This window comes from Calidris pugnax, unplaced genomic scaffold (assembly GCF_001431845.1).
Source record: "Calidris pugnax isolate Ruff unplaced genomic scaffold, ASM143184v1 scaffold273, whole genome shotgun sequence".
NCBI classification, from domain to species: domain Eukaryota; kingdom Metazoa; phylum Chordata; class Aves; order Charadriiformes; family Scolopacidae; genus Calidris; species Calidris pugnax.
Genome location: NW_015094508.1, coordinates 11,816,496 through 11,837,021, shown reverse-complemented (window position 1 = coordinate 11,837,021; position 20,526 = coordinate 11,816,496). Strand labels below are relative to the sequence as shown.

The window sequence follows — 20,526 nt, the reverse complement described above, 5'->3', positions numbered from 1 at the left end:
CTGAAGAGCAAGAGTTGCCAAGTCCCCATAAGAAGGTTGATCAACTGCTTTAGCATGAAGGTTGGCCAGTTATGCCCTAGTTTTGACATTGGGGATAACTGCATGAGGACTGGGAATTTTACTGAGAATGAAATTTGCACCTTGTGATTTTTGGAAAGATACGTTACAAGGGCAGGTAGAGAAATGAGGCTAGATGACAAAGTTTCAAAATAAAGTCAATTATTGGTAAGTGTATCTGATAGTAAAGCAATTCTGATATCAGAATCTCACATTTACATCCTCTGAAATATCAATGTAAATTTTTATTGTTTTGCAACACATTTTCTATGAGTGCCATTTTGAGCATAAACATCAATCTTGCCTACAGCACACTTTAATCAAGTTACTTCAGTAATATTTTTCTTTCTGAATTTCCTATACTTTTTTGTTCAAAAAACTGAACCTGATACACTGTGGTGTTAAAGTAACCCTGGAATACAAACATGCAGATCAGGCACTGCTCGGTAAGAGTAAGTCATTTGCACAGATGAGGAAAAACCCCAGCAATTCTGAAGGGGAAATAAATATTGTAACATTTTATGTATTCCAGCCATAATGTCCCATAAATGATTAAATGAAAAAGGTATTTTATAAAATCCATACAGAGAAGATTTTTCCTTTGTTCTATACTCACAGATACAGCTAAACTTTCCTCATAGAAAAATTTAAGAGAAAAAAACGATGGCATTTTCCTTACCATATGGAGGCCTACATATCTCAGTACAGTGGTGGTATCCAACATGCTTATCTGCACTCCCACTTGACTCTACATCTGTCTAGCTACCCAGGAGAACGATGCATCTGGAAAGGTTGAATAGGCCAAGGGAGTTTACATGTATTTTGCAATGTTCTTGAGAACACTTACTGGAGAGAGGTCAACATGGTTTTTTTCTTGCATCTCCTTTCATTAAATAAAAACATATTGTACGTTATTTGAACATCCTGAGATCTGTTTTTTCACTAGGAACACAGAAACACATTTGAAAGTGTTTGTTTTTGAGAACCTTATATGCAAGGGGAATGCTAGAGAAGGCACAATATTAGTACTGAGCAACAGATGTAGATGAAAAGAAAAAACAGGTTTCTGATGGAACAGATTACAGAAAAAAATGCTTTCTGAACAACTTCATACAGTTGTATTCCAAAAATTAGCATCTTTGCTATTTTGGGGAGTGATCTGTGGTATCCTGTGATGGAACACAGAGGAATAGTTCAAATCTGCGTGGGGAGAGACTTAGGCTGGACGTTAGGAAGCATTTCTTTACTGAGAGGGTGGTCAAATGCTGGAACAGGCTTCCTAGGGAGGTGGTCGATTCCAAGCCTGTCAGCATTTGAGAGGCATTTGAACAATGCCATTAATAATATTCTTTAACATTTGGTCAGCCCTGATGTGGTCAGGCAGTTGACTAGATGATCATTGTAAGTCCCTTCCAACCAAACTATACTATTCCATTCTATCTGTGAAAAAGTCCTCATCAGGGCAAAATTAGCAATGAGTAAAGCAAGGAGAAAAATTCAAAACCTTGATTAAAAAAAAAAAAAAAAAGGAAAATATTTCTGTATTCTTTAACTAACAAATACTAGAAGGAAAAATATATACAGAAACACCACTGAATACCAGAAGCTTGAGCTATTTCCTTTATTATTAGGTTACTAACTCATTGAGTGGTCAGAAGTAAAAGTTTGATTATTTGTTTACAGAAGTCAGCAAATATATGATATGAGAGAAATTTGATTACTTGCACTGTGACTAAGACCAGTTGGTGATGTCCTCCAGATCTCAATACCTGCAGCTTAATAACTGTGAGAGCTGAATAGATCTTTCTTAATTGATGAGTCCACCAGTATTTCTAGAGCAGGATGTTTTACCTGCCAAGTGGTTTCTCTTCATTGCCTGGAAGAGGAGAGTTAGCTTTCCTGCCTCATTATACTTCCAATTGTTTTCTCAAATTTAAATAGCATAGTGCAAAAAAGGAAATTATTTTTTCCACAGCTATGGAGGAAGATACCCAAATAAAAAAGCTGGTAATCCTGTATTTGAATGCCCAGGTAGTAACTTCTATCTCATAGATTTAACTTTAAATATGGAAATAAATTAATATTTCTGGATTGATATTGAACCATGACTGAAAGGCAAAGCAGTCGTCATCGTTCAGCACTAGGTACTTAGCAACAGCCACAACTCTGGTAGTCCATACTCGAACCAGTTAATCTTATGCAGTTTAAATAGGTCTGACATTGAAACACAGAGAACTCTTCAAAATAGTTAAGGAGACGATCCAACATCACCTGCATGTTCTAATTTAGGATGTCTGCCACACTTGACACTGTTAAAGACTTTCAAAAAAGTAGTATGTACCTTTCTCAGAAAGACAGGCTTTTGCCAGTTTAATTTCAATGAACAATGCAACATGGTTTTAATATCTTGAGCTGCAAATGTTAAGTCAGGAAAGCAACTTGGTTCTCATCCTATAATGATCAGCTGAAAATGCTGACCCATCAAGATACACCACTTCAGAACATTCTTCCATTCTTCCACTTCTAAAAAAAACCATAAACCAATTTTTTTTTTCCCTAAAAAAGAGAAAAAAGACTGCATTATTTTTCACCTACAGGAATTGAAAGCATCTCATTTGGAGGGTCAACTTTCAGCATTTAAACCAGATAATAAATTTTCCCCAATTTGATTGCTATAAGTGGCAAACTAGTGGCTTCTAGTTTCCATATTAACCAGCAGTTTCTCTTTCAAAAAGGCAGGTGTGGAATATCCAAAATACTTAGAAACTTCTCTCTACATGTCTGGGTGGAAGGTGACCAGCACAGAGGTTATAGGCTATAGCTTTACACGCTGGTAAAGGCATGAGCCCCATAGCCACCACAAAATACTACATTTTGGTGTACTTGGGCACTTTGCAGAAGTGAATGCACTCCCAAACCTCTCTATCTATGTCTAACGCAGCAGCAAAACAAGTATTACATCCATGGAGAGGCTGATAGAGTCAAGAAAGCAAGGTCTGGAGATAGGATTAAAATTTAAGAATTCATTGTTCCCTTCTGTGTTTGCCCCCACTTTATCAGTGCTCATGTTTGAAGTCAAAAGGCTGTATTTCTTCAGCATGCTGGTGAGCAGGCACTTCCCAGCAATCACAATGCTGCCGGTGACAACATGTGAGCTCTGAGTTCCTCGAGTGCCCAGAGAGGGCCACGCACCCGTGTTTCCTTCATGCCACTGATCTTCATGGGGGCATGTTTTGTTTAGCAGTGACTTAGGGAACAAAACCCAGTCCCAGAGAAAAAAAATAATCAATGTATTTCCTAAGTTTTGGAAATAATTTTTGTTGGTGAGAAACACCCTTCCCCTGTCCCTAGAAACACCAAAGGGAGCCTTGTGCAAAGAAATACAGCCATGGTGGGAAACCAGGGCATTGCCAATTGGCCCCAAAATCCAACTCTAGGGCCACTTCTAAACCAGCTTTTAAGCCTCCTGTCTGCCTCATATTGTTCTTCTGCACTACAAATACCTGCACTGGTGACCAGACACCCTTCCCAGGATGGAACATGGGGCTGCAGCTGCCCCTGGAGCTCAGCTCAGCAGCTCCAAGGGGAATGTGGCCATGCTCAGGCACAAGTTCTCCTGCTGCTGAGGTAAGGTAGGACACCCAACAGCACCAGGGGGACAGTGGCCACCCCACAGGTGGTGGGGTACCCACAGGGGTACGTCTCCGAGGGACGCAGTAGGGAGGATCTTCAGGGGGAGAAGCCTTGCCTGGGGGAGGGGAGACCTTCCACATGTCATGTCTCCTCGAGGAGCGGGCTTTGATCTGCCCCGGGATGACAGTGCGCCAAACTGTCTCCCATTCAAATGAATCTGCCAGACAGTTGGGAGACATTCCTCAAAGGGTCACCAGCAAAGGGTGGCTCCGGCCCCGTGCTCCTTTATAATGTCTCCTCACCGCCTCATCTGTCTGCCGAGCAGGCCTGCTGTGATCTCCCCCCCACATCCCGGCTCAATTTGTATGCAAATCCTCCCTCATTTGCTCTTGCTCCCTTCAGAAAGGACAAATTTAGTATAATAACTGTAATTGCTTTAATAACATGAAAAAAACCGACACCTTTATGGGACCAACAATCAAACACTGAAATTGTAACACAGCGTGACAGGTGTGGAGGCATGCCACCATTACCGATTTTCCCATCTCAGTATTTCTTTCACCGTCTTGAAAAGCGCTTATCTCAGTGAGCCAGGCACGGCTGCTGGCTCCTGGGCTCTGGAACTCCGTGCAGGTCACCACCAGTCAGGCATGGCTCCCACCACAGAGTCCCGTGGCTGGCGATCAGTGGGCTCTGCCGGGTGCTGGAAGCCCTCTCTGGAAGAAGGTACGGGTGGGCATGACCTGGTGAGGTAGAACCGCTATCCATATCTCCTCAAACTGGTGTCCCTCCTCAGCTCCATGGCGGACTTACCAAGTATCTTACGGTCTACAAGTCACAGGTTCAGGCAGACAGCTACCTCTGCTTCCCATCAGAGAGATGGAGGTCTCAGTGCCATTCACAATGGTGGCCCCTGTCTCCAATTACACTGCACCCCTGTTGCTGAGCTGGCCAGGGTCTTTTAATGGCAACTTTTTCTGGTTTAATTCTGAGATTAGCAAATGAGAATCCATTTTCAGCATCAGTCAGCTGGACCAGGACATGCTTAATCTTGGGTTTTAGTTACACTCAAGCCCATTGACTAACAGTTACATTTTATATTTGCATTGTAACCTGTAATTTTAATCATAAAGCAACCTCAAAGCTAGTCCTCCTGTAATAGCCCCTGCTTTACCACAAGATAAACCCATCATCAACAATCAGTTACTGCATGAACCAGAGTTCCCATCCAAAATATGCAATTATGGAAATGCAAAAGATGGTGAGACATGGGTCTTCATGCACACTCTGGTGGAGAGAGGCCACAATACTATGTCTCATCTGGAGACAACTGAGAATGAACCAATACTTTTGAGTGCAAGGAGAACTCCAGACCTGCCTCAACAACGACTCTGAGGACACACTTGCATGACGCAGGAGACATACATGTAAACAGGTGTGATCACCAGGGGCTTTTTTTAAACCTTACCTTATTTTTTAGACCTTTTAAAACATACAGTCAGGAATTAAAACAATCAAATCAGTAACTGGAAATGTTGATTATTAGTGACCACCTCCTTCAGGTCTTACTTGGGTCAGATGTGAAGTGATTCTCACAGGTGAAGCATTTGAGAACATGCCAATCATCAGAGTCCATGTAGTATAAAACGCCAAACTTAAAAGAAGAAACAGTTTCTCTTCCTTTTGATTTGACCCAAACCTAACACAAAACTGCTGAATCTCTCACAAGCAACCAGAATAAGATTCACCATCCCAAAGCAGCTTTATGGAAAATTTCTCCTCAGCGTTGAGAATGGAAAAACCAAGAGATTTCTTCTCTACAAGTACTGTATACATTTTCGTGAATGTCTAGGTCACCAATATATCTACATATGAAGCCACCATAAAATATTTTACCTTGATATTAAAATTCTTCAGAGATCAAAAGCAAGTGCTAAAAATAAACAAGATATTTGCATAGCCCATAATAGTAGACTCCTATATTACTGGCACCTCTCAGTGGAGACAGGCCTGAACCAAAACCTCAGGCCTGCACATCATACCAAGAAAAGAAAACAAATAAACAAAAAGCTAAAGTTGTGTCTCAGATCCCAGAGGGTTACCAGGAATGTTCCTGGTTCTGCTGAAGACTTTGGTGCTTGACTGCTTAGTACTCTTCATGCTACAGGAAAAAAGAAAAAAAAAAGAAAAAAGCTCTCTTTCAGACTAAAGTAGAGCACTAAACTCAGTTTGCCATGTGAATGAAATGAGAGAACCCTGAGGAACAAGATCTCAGCAACATACTGCTATCTTTGGGTAAACATTTGTTTGCAATATCGTTTTAAAATAATACTGTCGACTTCAGTGATTGACGATTTCACCCCATTTATCACTGACAACTAGAATTATTTTTTCAGCTGTGGATCATGTTAATTGTGGAAGCTAATAGGGAGGAATGTGAGGTAAATGGTCTCAATACCTTTAGTATATGTGATGACTTTACCAGACTTGCAGTACTGTATTTACTGTAACCAAAAGGTCATGCTCTATATTTTAAAGGTAAACAGTGAACTTTCCTGCATCAGTCACACTCCTGCAAATCATGTACAAAAATATTTTTAGAAAAGGCAATTAACATTTATTTTTTTTAAATTAACTTTAGTTTCAGATATTTGAATGAAGGCTTTCAACTTTAACTGACTCATGTGTAAACCATAGTGTGGTTTATCTCACTGGCAAACAAAGCAATTTACTAAAGACGGACTAAGGCTGTTATAATTCAAATTATTGACAATGAGTGCTTATTTCTTCTCTGTAGCAAGGTAAACATTGAGGCAATGATGAGATTGCATTGTTCATTCCACTGTTAAATAAAAAAAAAAAAAAGGCAATTTCCCAGATACTACAATTTAATCAGCTTTAATTTTAAATGGTACAATCCCATTCAAATCTTGAATCTCTAGGTCTTACAAAGACACCATACATGGGAATGCTATAGTAAAGTAATTCTGATCTACTTTTGCAAATAGGCATTTGTTGCTATAGGAATTAAAAATACACAATTTTGATACTGGCAGAAACGGGGTCTTTGAAAGATATGCACTAATACTCTAATTTGGGTGTATAAGCTTCTCTGAGGGTATGCCATTGAACCCATTGAACATGGTAGCACACATAGTCTACTAGGAGATGTACATTAAGCTTGTGTTTCAAAAAATAGCAAGATGTGTATTAGTAGAAAATAGGCATGTGCTTTCAAGTAAATGAGATAAAGTGACACAGGACAGAAAATCCTATTTTAGCATGTGCTAACAGAATGCAGAATGGCTTAATTTCTACAGAAGAAATTTTTAGAGTGCCAACCTTAACACACAGCAGGAATTGTTGCTTTAAAGGGACTGTGTCAAAGTTGACAGGCCCAAAATGTAACCTACCGTAAAATTAAACTTTTTACAAAATGCCCTTTTGATCCTGAAAAATCTATCAATCTTCCAAATCCAAGACTGTCACATTGTTAAAATACCAAATACTTTGCAGTATGGTGGGCCATTAAACTTGGTTTGATTTTGCAACATGTATATGCAAGTCATGATTTCGCTCTGTCCTTCACAGTATCTTTGGGACTATGCATTTAAACAGTACCAGATCTTTTGTTTGATTCCCATGATTTAGCATTTCAGTCAGCAGTAATTTATAACAAAGCTATGATATGATGCTTCTGTACTCCAATGGTAAATGTCTCATTAGAAAGAGGGTCGTTCTTCATACATGGAAGTTGCCAAACCACAAAAGGATTTATTTTTGTCTTGATTTACTTAATACATGCAAATACTTTCCAGTGCACACTGAAATGCAATAAATTATAGTTGCAGGGCACAGTAATAAAAATGAACAACAGCATTTCGCTGTTTCAAGGTTACAGGTAAAAAAGAAGTGCTGTGATTGCTGGTTTTATTTTTTGTTAGTTTTAGCTCACAATCTAATAGTGAGAATTGAGAAAATTAATTGTGAATGGTTTTCCTTATATTGCCAGAAAACATAATAGGCACAATTCATGCCTCTTACCTATTAGCATGTGGGCAGGTTCTCAAATGTATGTATACATTTTCATGTGAGAGGAAATGTTTCTGTGCTTGGAAATTAACAGCTTTTCATCACAAATACGATCATTACCAAAACCAGGCTATTTTCAGGCGATGAGTCCCTCTATTCCCATAATAGTAGTATGGCTAGACATGGATTATGGATTATGTCATACCTCCTTCTCATACTGTCAGCTCTTATTTTTCCATAATCATCCTAAACCAGCACAGGACTGGTGGTGGGTTTACTGTAAACCTGACAACCAGATGATTAAAATATCTCTCTTCTGTCCTCCCCACCTTATTGTCACAGATAACTGGAGCCGCAGACACTACTGTTAGCACCAATATTCACATTTGAACCCCTACCTTTTCTAGACAGCTTCAGTGATTAAAAAATTAAGACATATTTAAGCCACCATAAATGGAAGTGCTGAACATCCTTGATGCACAAACATACACTCCACAAACAAGCCTGTCCTGAAGGTATTCCATCAAAACCCACCAGAATACCACATATTACAATTTCCTAAGAAATCGGGTGAATGGACAAGCAATATATAGAGAATACTTTGGCTTCTCTAAATATAGCTGTGACAAAAGCTGAAATACAGCTGTGACAAAAGCTAAAGTACATTATATGCAGCTAGCAATAAGCATATATGTCTCAGAGCTAGTTAAATTAGACGTGATCTTCAGTCCAACCCACACAATGAAGTCAGTCAGTTCACCCATGAGGGCTGGGGATTGAGAAGGGTAATGATCTTTTTCAGTCTCAAGAACTGAACAGAACTCAGTCCAAGTCTCAGAACAGAATTCAGCAACGCTACTTGATTTCAGGGGTTCTTTTTAACTGAAGATACTGAAAAAGGTATGTTTTTTATTTTCACGTAGGATATGGGACTCTCTCTCATCCTTGTGTTAACCTAGGCCCTGGATGACTAGCTCTACAGCTGACACAAACAGATGCTTTTATTTGTTTGAACTATTAGGTCAAAGGGCTAATGAGCTAATGAAAATTCTTTCAAGAGCTATCAAATGAGGCATGATTAGCAGATTTTCAGTTCCTATTTATATGAAACAAAAGAATAAAAAAAAAAATTCGCAGTTTCCAAATCTTTTATTTCCATCCTAGTCTTGGTAAAAGACAGAATTAAAAATTATAAAATGAAAAAAACATACCTCAGTAGCTGAATCAGCAACTCCAGTCTGGCTCAGCAGTGCTGTACTTCTATCAGCTGTTACAACTTACATTGTGAGAGTCTTTTCTATGCAAACAGTGTTTGATAGGGTAACATTGAGTTGTCTCAGCAAGCTTTTATTTTTTGTATAGTATTTTCCTTTGTTCAACATCTGTAGCTTTTTTGGGTATCCGTAGTTTGCCATGTCATTTTATTTAAAAATAATTTCTCGTCCCATAAACATGCCCCTCAGTTTAACATTACGGAATAATTGTATAAAGATTACCTCAATCTCTGCTCCACCAATAAACCTTCAATATCATTTAGATGTATTTCCAGAGTAACAACATCTTGCTGTGAAAATAAATCAGCCAATTTTTGGAAGTTTCTATTTTATATATATGCGTGTTTGTAAAGGTGCAACTATGTATAATTTAGCAATGATTATACAGTAATATTTGTTTTCATCTAGGAGTGAGTAACGTATCTTGAAGATTCCTAATCAAGGTAATACGCCATACTCCCAAACTGACTACTACTCAAGAAAACCAAACTTAGCAACTCAACTCTACACAGTGTTTATTTTCTTTTTTTTCTTTTTTTTTTTTTGATAGTGGAAATCATGTATAAATCACAAACAGTACAAGTTGCTCATGTCAGCAGTTGTCCACTTGAAAGGGTCAACTTCTGTGTATAGACACTGTATTTTTAGTATAAAGTCAAGATAATATGGCAGTTAACTAATACCTTCAACTACAGTAAAGATACAAACTTCTGTAATATAAATTAATTGCCATTACAAAAAGGCAACTGTATTAACTAATACGGTACAAAAATCTGCAACTTCTATAAATATAATGAAATGCAAGAAGTTAAATGAAATAATACATCACAGATTTTTGTATAGCACATTTGAAGAGGCAAGCAAAGATACACATAGAGCATCATACAGCAAGGGAGAATATCAAAACCCCACTAAGATTTAACTTTTTTTTCCATACAAATGCTAGAAGTACAAGTACAGGACACAACATGGAAGCAGGAAGATTACCAGCCCAGAGTGGGCAGACAAAGAGGCCTTACTGACAAGTTGTAAAAGCGTTAGGCAGCAGACAGAAGCTTGTCAAAACCAGCTGTTGTTGGATACTGATTGATAATGTTTTCATTCTGATGGCTGAGACACTGCAGACAGCCACAGGTCTGAGAAGAAGCCCAATGTGGGCACATACACATACACACACATACGCGCACAAAGTAATTTAACAGATGGCTAAAGAACATTAAAGCACAGTATCTTTTTTAAAAAAGACAATGTTCACTCCTTGATGAACTTGCATGGAAAGTAGAGCCTAGTGCACAAGTTTATTTCACCTAAATGATGAACACGTGAAAAGATTGAAAAGAAAAAAAGAAAAAGAAAGAAACAATTGAGATTGGTCATCTGCATAGAAACTGCATGGTGCTTACACATTCTACCAAAGCCAGAGCATCCAACAACACTTTAGACAAGGAAGTGTGACATGAGCTGCTACAAACGTTTTTAATTCCCCATTAAAAAGTGAAAGTGTTCATAGACATTGAAAAGGTATACATCCATTAAGTCCATCCACAACACAAAACCACAGAAGCACTACATTCAAAGTAAAGTTAAGTGTTGGTCTTAGCCTTAAGCAGTTATGAGGTATTCTTTCAACCTGTGGTGAGGAATGATCACTGTATTAGTAAGAAAAAGCATATTCAAAATCATTCTGAAAAAAAAAATAAAATCACTGCTCCTGTGCAGTTGGCATTTTCCTTAAGAAAAAGCATTAAGTGTCACAAGGTCCCAGTCTACGTGGCCACTGGCACATGCTAAAACCATATTCTCATCGACTGCTTGGGCCTTTTGCATGTTAGTCACATAGCACCTTCCAACAGTGCAAAGTTGGGAAATCACGACCAAAATGTAACTCGGAAACTCTAAATTTTTTAGACCAGGCTCACTGATTGTACAAATAAACATGGTTTTAAGAATGCAATACAGTTGGGCTTATTTTCACTTGCTGTAGCTTTTGGTCCATAATTTTAATATGGGAAAGAAGGGGAAAAACTGTAAACAAAATTTCTCTCTCATCTTCTAACTAATGCTCAATGAAAAAGCAAGTAAAAGCTCTCAGTCCCTCTTTTTGCCTCTCCAAACTGCCTGCCTTCTCTGGGAAGTAATTTGCTCACTCCTCCCCACCACTTTGTGTTTGTTACTGTCCCTAAACAGGACAGAAATCTGGGTACCTGGTGAATATCTGTGGACTCCATAGCCTCCAAGCTCACATCAGCTAAGAGAGAGTTTGGAACTGTAAATCTGATCCAGTTCCTCTCTAAATTCGGGGAAAGGAGCCTCCTTAACCCACACAGGAGAAACTGATGGGCAGCTGGGTCCCATCTAAACTGTGCAGAGAGAACCAACACAAGGGTCCTCTCCTTGTTTTAAAATGAACAATTCCAGTTCTTGGGTATTTCCAAGAGTGAGACAATTGACCTGGCAGAAAAGAGAAAAAAACAAAACAAAACAAAGAGAGATGCCCTTCAGGCTTTCTGCCTATTCTATCACAAAATAAAACAAGGAGCTTACCAGTTTTCCCAGCTTCTTTCTGATAATAGGAAGCAAGTTAAAACAGTGATCATCATTTGTACAGAAATAATTCTGAGGGAGCAATGCAAGAAATCCATGGAAATTGAAAAGTAAACAAAAAACCTATTAAAAACATTTTGTTTAACAAAGAGTATAATTGCAAGTAATGGAGAAATGGCTTTTATAAGCCTTTAAAAGCTGATCCTTGCTATTTTCTTATTCCCAAATAAACTAGTGAGAAACTACAATAAACTTCAAACTTAAAAAATAAATGCTGAGAATGGGAAGATATGTTGCTTAAAGCCCTCAAAAAAAGGAGTTACGAGTCTCAAAACACAAGGAGAGTCGACGAGGAACCACTGACACATGACACTGACCGTTTGTGTTCGCAGACAGTCGTGCAGGAGGGTAGCTGGATGCAGAAGGCACAACACTCAAGGCGTGCACCAGTCCAGTGACTGATCTGCACATACCCTCTTGTGACTAACTTAATGGTGAACCAGTGACCTGGTGTGATGCCTTCAAGGGCAAAATCAGTTTATAAGGTTCTAAAAAAAAAATCAGCAAAAGGCAGCCAAAAAACTGCAAACCTACCATAGGGAAAACTTGGGAAGGGGAAATATGCACTGTGTTACTGGAACTAAATAGGATTTTCTCAAAAGATTTTTTCCAATGAATACTTTTTTGTCTTCTAAGTAACATTCAGCCCAGAAGCAGTTTGAAAGAATAGCAATTATCCCCATGAAAAGAGAAGCTTATAGTACAAACACTGGAAGGCCCTTAAATATGATATAGATGCCTCAGCAATTTTATGAGAAGAGTAGTACTCCAGGAGTGAGTGATAAAGGAAGCAATCCTTATCTAAAATCAGTCATATTCCTAACTAGTAATAAAGCTTCCATAGCTGAATTAACAGATATTTGTTTTGCTTCTCTTATGGAAAACTACTTTAAATGAAAATTATTACTTTATCCAACTTTTGTATATTTTCTAAAAATATTTTTACTTAGACCACTTGTTTACATCACTTATTTTTCCCAAATATTGTTACCTGCACACATCTGCTTGCTAATTCACCTTTCAGGAAACTTCCAGCAAAATAACGGTTCTGCCTTTGACAAGGTTATGCTGTCACTTTAGAAGAGGAATCAACTAACTTGTCAACTGTGTTTTTACTAAGTAAAACTTCAGGACTAATCTTTGCATTAACATGAAACTGCTTGCTTTTATGGTATCCTACTAAGGTACTCAGTGGCTGTGCTTTCCATACTGTAGGATCAGTAAACAAGCTAATACAAATTAGTCTCACAAACCCTTAAGACATTAGTTATTTTTAAAAACCAAGGTAGCAGGTAGAATTCCTCCTCTACAGACTATGTTATTTTTGTGCGTGTAAAATTTCCTATCAAGGATGACTGCAATGTAAGAAAGGAACATGCAGTGTGTGTGCAGAAACAGCGGTAAACAAAGAGGAACTCCCTATTTCAGTAGTGTAGACAACTTTACTGGAAATAGTTGTGTACCTGGTTCACAGAATATTTATTTTCACAAAAGGACATTCTGCACTAACTGTGTATGAACAACACATCACAGCACAGTCTTGATAGCACGTTATAATTCAGCTGTGAGCAGAATGTGCAGGTACAGTGATGCCTGGAGAACCACTCTTCTCTCTTGCGTTTCACATTCTTGAAGGTTCGAAGTCTCTCTCTTCTAGCAAGTTTATTAGAAGGGAGAAGCTGTCTTTTACTGCTTCCATATCATCCAAGGAGCAGGGTTTAAGAATCCAGCGCTTCCCACGAGCAAGTGGCTCAAGTTCAAAATATTTTTTTATCTAAGAAAAAAAAAAAAGAGACCAAGGTATTAATATTATAATGACAACTCTGTCTCTCATCTAAAAAGCCAAACCAAACCAAACCAGCAAAAAATCCCATGTAAAAATATCAGGATACTCATTTTTAGAATCTTACGCACAGCTGTTCTTATAATACAGGTTATATGATGTGACCTGAAAGTGTTTTCTTTAGGGGTGAGTGACCTGCTTGGAAACTACCATTCTACCCATACACTTAACAGCATGGGAGGTCTTAAGGCAAAGAGCAAAGCACATGAAGCAAGTGTTCAAAAACACAGCCAAAACAGCAAAAGTAACTAAGAAATTTTAGGTTGTGTTTGTATTTTGATGTTAAAGCTGTATGTTTCATCATGCTCTTATTGGCAAACAACATAGAGAATTTGTCGTCAGACTACTCTAACTACACAAATGAACTGTCAAAAATGTAGAAATCCTAAACATTCCAGTCAAAATTGAGCTATCACAGAGGGATCCTTAATGACCTTGAAAACACTAGAAAAATAAAAATTCTTCCAAAATCAGTTAGTTTTTCTGAAATTAAACATAGAAGGACTAGCACACTAATGTGACTAGGATAGTAATAAGTATTATACATGAGACATTACAGTTTTCTACAATTATCTTAATTCAAAATCTCGCACCTTCCAGCAGACTTCCAACAGCTTACTAACAATACCCAAAAATGCCTATAAAGAAGGAAACCTTTCAATTAAACTAATTCCATTTTTATTTCCGCAGCAACCATGCAGCAAGGAGGCATAAGAATATGACGTACTACAGAATTGCAAGTTTTAAGGTGTTTGTAAGCCTTCACAGCAGAGGCTCTAGACAGGCAACTGGAGCCACACTGTGTAAGGCTCCATGTGCAGGGCAAATAAGAAAAGAAAGAAAGAAAAAAATAAAAAGGCTTCCAAAGCCCAAACAAGCTGCAACATCTCTACACAGTTCTTATAGGGTCTATACAACAGTTTTGTTTATCTGGTAATGTACAATAATAGAAAAAAAACAACTGTGGTTGTATCAACTGAATCAGAATTCAACTATGACAATGTGGCAGGAAGGGTTTCTTATTTTTCAGAAAGGAATTTTGAGCAGAGTGTTTAGTAACAAATATCAGAAAAAAAAATGGTGGTTTTGAAATGGGAACCTCTGCTTGCTCAGCTAAAATAAAGGTGAAACCTTTTAAAATCTACTTTCAACAAAGCAGAATTGTATCAGTAACAACCTACAAACATTAAAAAATCAAGCACAGTACCTGACATTCCCTTCCCCTCAAACAAATTTCAGAAAACATAAAAGTTCAAATAAATGGGACTTCAACAACCAGTATTTTAACACCAGCATACCTACTTTCAGCATTGCTACCTCCATGCCACATTAGAATCTGATATGGTAACATGCTTATACGTGATCAGAACCTGAATGCTAATCTCTGTGAGGGATATAATGCAATGCCTTCAGCAGCTGAACCGACACCAAGTTGAATTTACCCCCATTAATATATTGAATTAATGGCACCAATCATAGTACTAGAAAAATAGGGTAAGAAAGCTCTCGTCCATTTCAGCAACAGCCTCCTTGAGTGCTAAATAAGGGGAGCAAGTAAAAGCTGCACAGAAGCATAACAAAGCAAGGTGTCAGTGCAGCTAGCTGATAGAGCAGCCGGCTGGTGTTAAGCTGACAAATATGGCTGAGTAATTTGAGATGTTTCAGACCCACAACCCTGAGGATGTCCACCACACCCCCTCTACTGGAAGACTATTGCCATCAGTCCCTTGAGCTCACTGAAGTCTCACCATGCTCTTATTTACACAGATTCTTGAATTAAGGCTACACCCTACAAAGACATGATTAAGAAAAAGTCATTATATTGTAAGGAGAGCACCTGGGTTTAAAAGCATTAAATATCTAGAAATACGTACATAAGCAAATGACAGCAGGAAGCAGACTAGCACTGAGTCTTCTGCACTTGTAGGCAAATATGACATTGCTTACCAAGGTAGCCTCTTGCCAAGAAAAGCACAATGACTTTAAGCTATATTTCAGTGAATGCAGATGCCAAGATAGAATTTCTATTTTGGCAGTAAACCAGCATCAATTGATTTAGTAAAACAAATTTTGCAGATAAATTATTTATTTGGATGTCCAACGTTGTTTAAAAAAATTTTTTTTTCCAATTTCCAGGTGTGTAATCAAAATGTAACAAAATTAGCAATGTGCTGTCATCATTTTCCATGCCTAAGGAACAGTTCAGAGTATCTGCACTAATAGGCAGATAACAGACCCTAGATGAATGCTGAAATTAAAGTGATCATTAAGCAGTGGCTTTTGAAATGGGAAGTTTTGGTAATAGCATGAAAGAACAACTGCTTATATTCCAGTAAGTAACAGCTACTTTGTTCATACCTACAGAGAAAGAGATTTGTTAGGTGATGTCTCTAATCCAAATGTGGAAAAGTAACATTAATTAGCTTACAAATAACAAATAATTTAACAAGAAGTAGCACAGAAGTGACTCTCCACAACCCAAGGGACACTCATCAGTATGTTACTCTATTTCCCCATTTAAACTCCCACCACAATGGAGTTTGCTAAAGCCCAGAGTTTTGCAAGCTGGCTCTATGACTTTGAAACTTACAGAAAGAAGTTTGCAGACAGAAATATTTTCCAATTTACTAGAACTTCTCCCCCCTTTAACTGAGCAGATGTCATTCAGTTCTAAAAATGAGTAAGTTTTTTTAGACTAGAACCCTTTTTCACATGCAAGAGATGAAACAACTGCACCAAAATAGACCGACACAATCAGATGCCCAACACTGTTTATACAGTTGAGTTTTCCACTGAAATGCTCTCAGTTCTCCATCCGCTTTTGTTTCTCTAGTTGCTTTCTTCTCCTATGACCATCATTCACACTCATTCCCCACTAGATTTCTTAAGAGGATGCACACTAATCATCAAAATATCCAAAGGAAGCTGAAATTCTCCGAATACTCACTCACCTAGGTATTTCTTGCATAATCAGATAATCAGCAGTAACTACTTTACAGCTCCCTTCAATCGCACTAGCACAATAGGGGTGAGTTCCTAAGAGAAGCTCTTTTGTCTTCCCCTCTTGCATAAAAGGTGAAAAGCCTTCTGCCTGTTGGTGGATGCCGAAGCAAAATATAAAGACTCAAACATGCCTCAGATGTCTGACACATTAGAGGTGCATTTACATACTGACTGCATTTTGAAGTGTTTACTTTGGGATTGCTGCATTTTTTTGGATATGCTTTTAGAAGAAAATACAATCAATTAAATCCACATAATTCTAAGACTTCTTTACTACTATTTTACAGGATCTCACTGTATGTCTTGACTCCACATGGGGGCCATGTTTTATAGAGAAGCCGACATTGTATTTATGCTGCATTCTGAAGTCAATAAAATCTAACAATACACATTTGCAATTATTCCCACTCTTCCCACACTCCACCTTCTATTCTACTGGCACAATACACTAAGCATATGGTTATCAAATGTTGCTTAACCTACATGCTAGAAAAGTCAAGACACAATAAAAGGATTGGTGCCCAGAACCTCAGCTGGGGTAAATTAGCACAGCAGTGTGGAACTGATGTTACTAAATTGATATACGCAAGCTGAGTAACCAGGCCCTGCTGAAAGCTTTTATATGTTCTATTACTGAACCTCATCTAGCCAGTTCTCAACACACATGAACGTAAGATGTATAGCAAAACCTAGACACTGGACTATATAAATACGGAGTCATTTCTATTAATTACTCAACATGGAAAAAAGCTGTTTGAAAATAATATTTTTCATTCAAATTCAAAACTTTAATACCAAATTTCACCAACACAAAAAGGCTTCCAGCCCACTGGAACCTTCCAACCCATTGATTAACTTGTTGTAAACAAATAGAAATTTTGGGTAGTCACTTACACTACCATGTTGCATTTGGATAATTTAATGGTTAAAATATTTTTTTATCCATTGTTATTTTACTGAACAACTTTACTGGGAAAAACAAATCTGTAACAACGCATCACATGTATATTATATCTAATCAAAGGCTGCACGGCCACGTCAGCATCCCTACTAGTATAAATTTTTCAAAGACTTTTACAGGATTAAGCAAGTACTACTGCAAGAGGGTGACTGGTGGAGTATGAATTAAACTAAAATTACCTAATCTGTGTATTAATCATAAGAAATGGTTCGTTCATCTACCCATCTATCCCAAATTTGCACGGACAAGAAATGCAGTAATACCGAGAGACTGGGATTCCCTGTATTCATATTGTGAAAGTTTCTTTGAGCTGTGATGCTGAGATTACCTCTTCAGACAACACAGAAATCTGCCTTTTGGAGAAGATGCAGGAGAGAGAGGCAATTTTGATTGCCGGGTGCATGAAGGACAGCCGAGCTGCCTGTAACAGTGACCAAAGCATGCGCAAATTCAGTATCTTTGGAGAAGAGAAAAAGCCAAAAGCCCATCACATAGCATTAAGTTTAAAAAGGGAAACGACATGAAATGAGTAACTTAAAGAAAGTTAACTGTGCAGCTAAAAAGGTAAAATGCTTGCAGGTGTCACAGAAAAAAAAATACCATAATTAGAGGCTCAGAGTATATTTATACTGCTACCTAAGACTTTAAAAGAAACAAAAAAAGCTTCCAACAGTTGCAATAAGGAAAAGGATGGTATTAGAGGTAAAAGAAGTCGTGTCTAAAAAGGGAAAACAGAAAACAAAAGAAAGGAAATTCTGGCAAATGAAACAGAAACCACAAATGTTGACCTACTAACCATAGAGAGGAACCCATTGCTTAAATCACCGCTGATGCTAAAAAGTAAACTGAAATCCACTCTAGTTTATATTAGTGTGCTGGACTGCAAACTGCACGGCCTCTTGAGCTGCTACACGTGCTTTTCTGCTGGTCCTGTTCTGAATATAGTGATTTATAAGAGTGGGTGGAACGGATCGGTAGCCACTTCATCTTAAATCAACTAGCTCAGTCCACTGCTGTACAGGAGTTAACACTTTCATGCTTTTCACTAAAAATCTGCTAGAAACCCCTTTATGTGACGCCCCACTTGGCTGAAAAGGACCTCTTCTCTGACCAGAACAGCTGCTCTGACGTGCAAAACTGTCAGCAGAAGTTTCATAACATTTATTCTTCCTACAGAGACACTTCATATCCTCCTGGAAAGATACTTCACGTGTGCCTGCTGGTATGCTTCTTCATAACAGTGATCTCATCCTTGTCTAGAGGGATCCGCGTAATGCACCTATGTCTCATAAGCACTCCTCCTAAAACACCTATACCTCATATTTATTGACTCCATATGGAACACCTCTTACTCAACAGGGAAGGGAATGAAAGGGCCTCAGCTGATGGGAAGGGACGGTGATGTGCTGTGGTCTGGAGCAACCTATGCTACAGGGCTACTCCCAGGAACGCCAGCTGAGGCTAAACAAGACTATCAGCCACACATATGCTCTTAAATTCTATTTCTTTGCAGCTAACTATTTCACTGCCAGCTGACTTCTATGTGCCAGTGAATCCAAAGTCTGTATGTGCAATGTTAAAACTTTGCAATGAATCAATTAAGTACATATTATGATAATCAAGAATTATGAAATTGAGCTGCTTTGCTTTTTAAAATATGACCTGCCAAAGTAAAACAAAAAGGAAACCCAAGACTGTTTTCTTCAGCATTTCTGAGTGATGGCAGTGTAAGCAATTTCTCTAGACAGGATTTCAAAACCATCAGAAGGCTTTTAGTACAGCTTCTCACAGGCAGTGGTGAATGCTTTACAAATTAGTATTTCCAGTTTGTACAGCTTTCCAATCTTTTTTAAAATTATTATTATTTTTAATTTTGCTTTTTACAAAAGATCACCTGAAACACTTCGAACTGTGCTTTGTACTTACCTTTGTAATAGACCTGGCCAATTGTTTTGGCTCGTAAGTCTTTGCAAAAAGGAATACAGTCACTTACACACATATTCCACAAAACCATACACACAGTACTTGGTGAAACAGATGCACTTTTCCATTTTTGTTATCTCCAGCGGCCACAAGATGCTACACTTTTCAGATTGCAAGTGATTGCTGAAAGAAATGTATTTTAAAGAAGATACCTAACAGTTCTGAATGAAGAAATAGGATGCCTGGCAAATCATTATAGACACTCTATTCCAAACAGAGAGCACGCAGTATTGGCAAATGCAAGTGTGAGGCAAGAAAAAGAAGAGTGAGCTAGAGAGCTGGAAGATGAATACAGAATGGTGCTTACTGTGAAATATAAAATATTGCATCATCTATCAGGATGGAGAGAGCGGAAGGTTTTTAAAATGCATCAGATTTTTTTATATATACAGATACGTATGGTAATGTTATAATGGCTCTGGGACGAGTAAGATGAATGAGAGCGAGACAGAAAACTGGTGAGGCTGCAAAGGTGCTACTCAGATTTGCATGTATGTGGATGGAAGAAAAAGATAGCCTTTGAGGAGTTTTGAGCATCTCTCAGCTCTTTTCATGCAAGTCTTTACAACACAACATACTACGGCATATTAGATTTCTTTGGTTACATTCCGTTCATTTGTTCAAAAGAAAGAGCAAGAATGAGGTAGCTGCCAGTAACATACACCTATAGTTTGCCTTCCATGTCTTATTCACCCAGCATATTCTGTTTATACCAGCATGTGCTTTTCCTACAACTGGAAGGCATAGAGACAACATGAGAACAGCAGCAGCAGGTCTACAGAGAAGACCAGACTTCCAGATGAAGACTCATACAACCAGTGCTGGGCTGGCAAACAAGATGAGGGCTCACAATATCCAACTCCAGAGTGAGCCAAGCAGCACTCCTTCCCGAGTGACAAGTGAAACGAGAGCAGAGAAGGAGGCACCGTACAAAAATGCATGCAATGAAAGCACAGCAAAATATTTTTCTTTAATATCTACAGCTTTAATTCATTAATTTATTCCAAAGAATCGATCATAAATGGAAACTGGACATCAGGTTAAATACAAGACTATAACTAACCCTTTAAGTTTCTGCTCCTATTGCTTCCTCTCTTACCCACTGTGTTTTCTGAAGTACTTTGGGTTGCAACAGA

The 20,526-nt window shown here is 38.2% G+C and overlaps 1 protein-coding gene across 2 annotated transcripts in view; it reads right to left on the bottom strand.

Annotated features, from left to right (window-relative positions):
- Positions 1-8,852: 8,852 nt before the first annotated feature.
- Positions 8,853-20,526, bottom strand: part of ARL15 (ADP-ribosylation factor like GTPase 15) — a 215,948-nt gene continuing 204,274 nt past the window's right edge. For both annotated transcript variants that reach the window (XM_014965077.1, XM_014965078.1), the window contains one exon: positions 8,853-13,374. In XM_014965077.1, the coding sequence (XP_014820563.1) occupies positions 13,222-13,374 (153 nt within the window). In that variant the 3' untranslated portion in view covers positions 8,853-13,221. The remainder of the gene's footprint in view (positions 13,375-20,526) is intronic.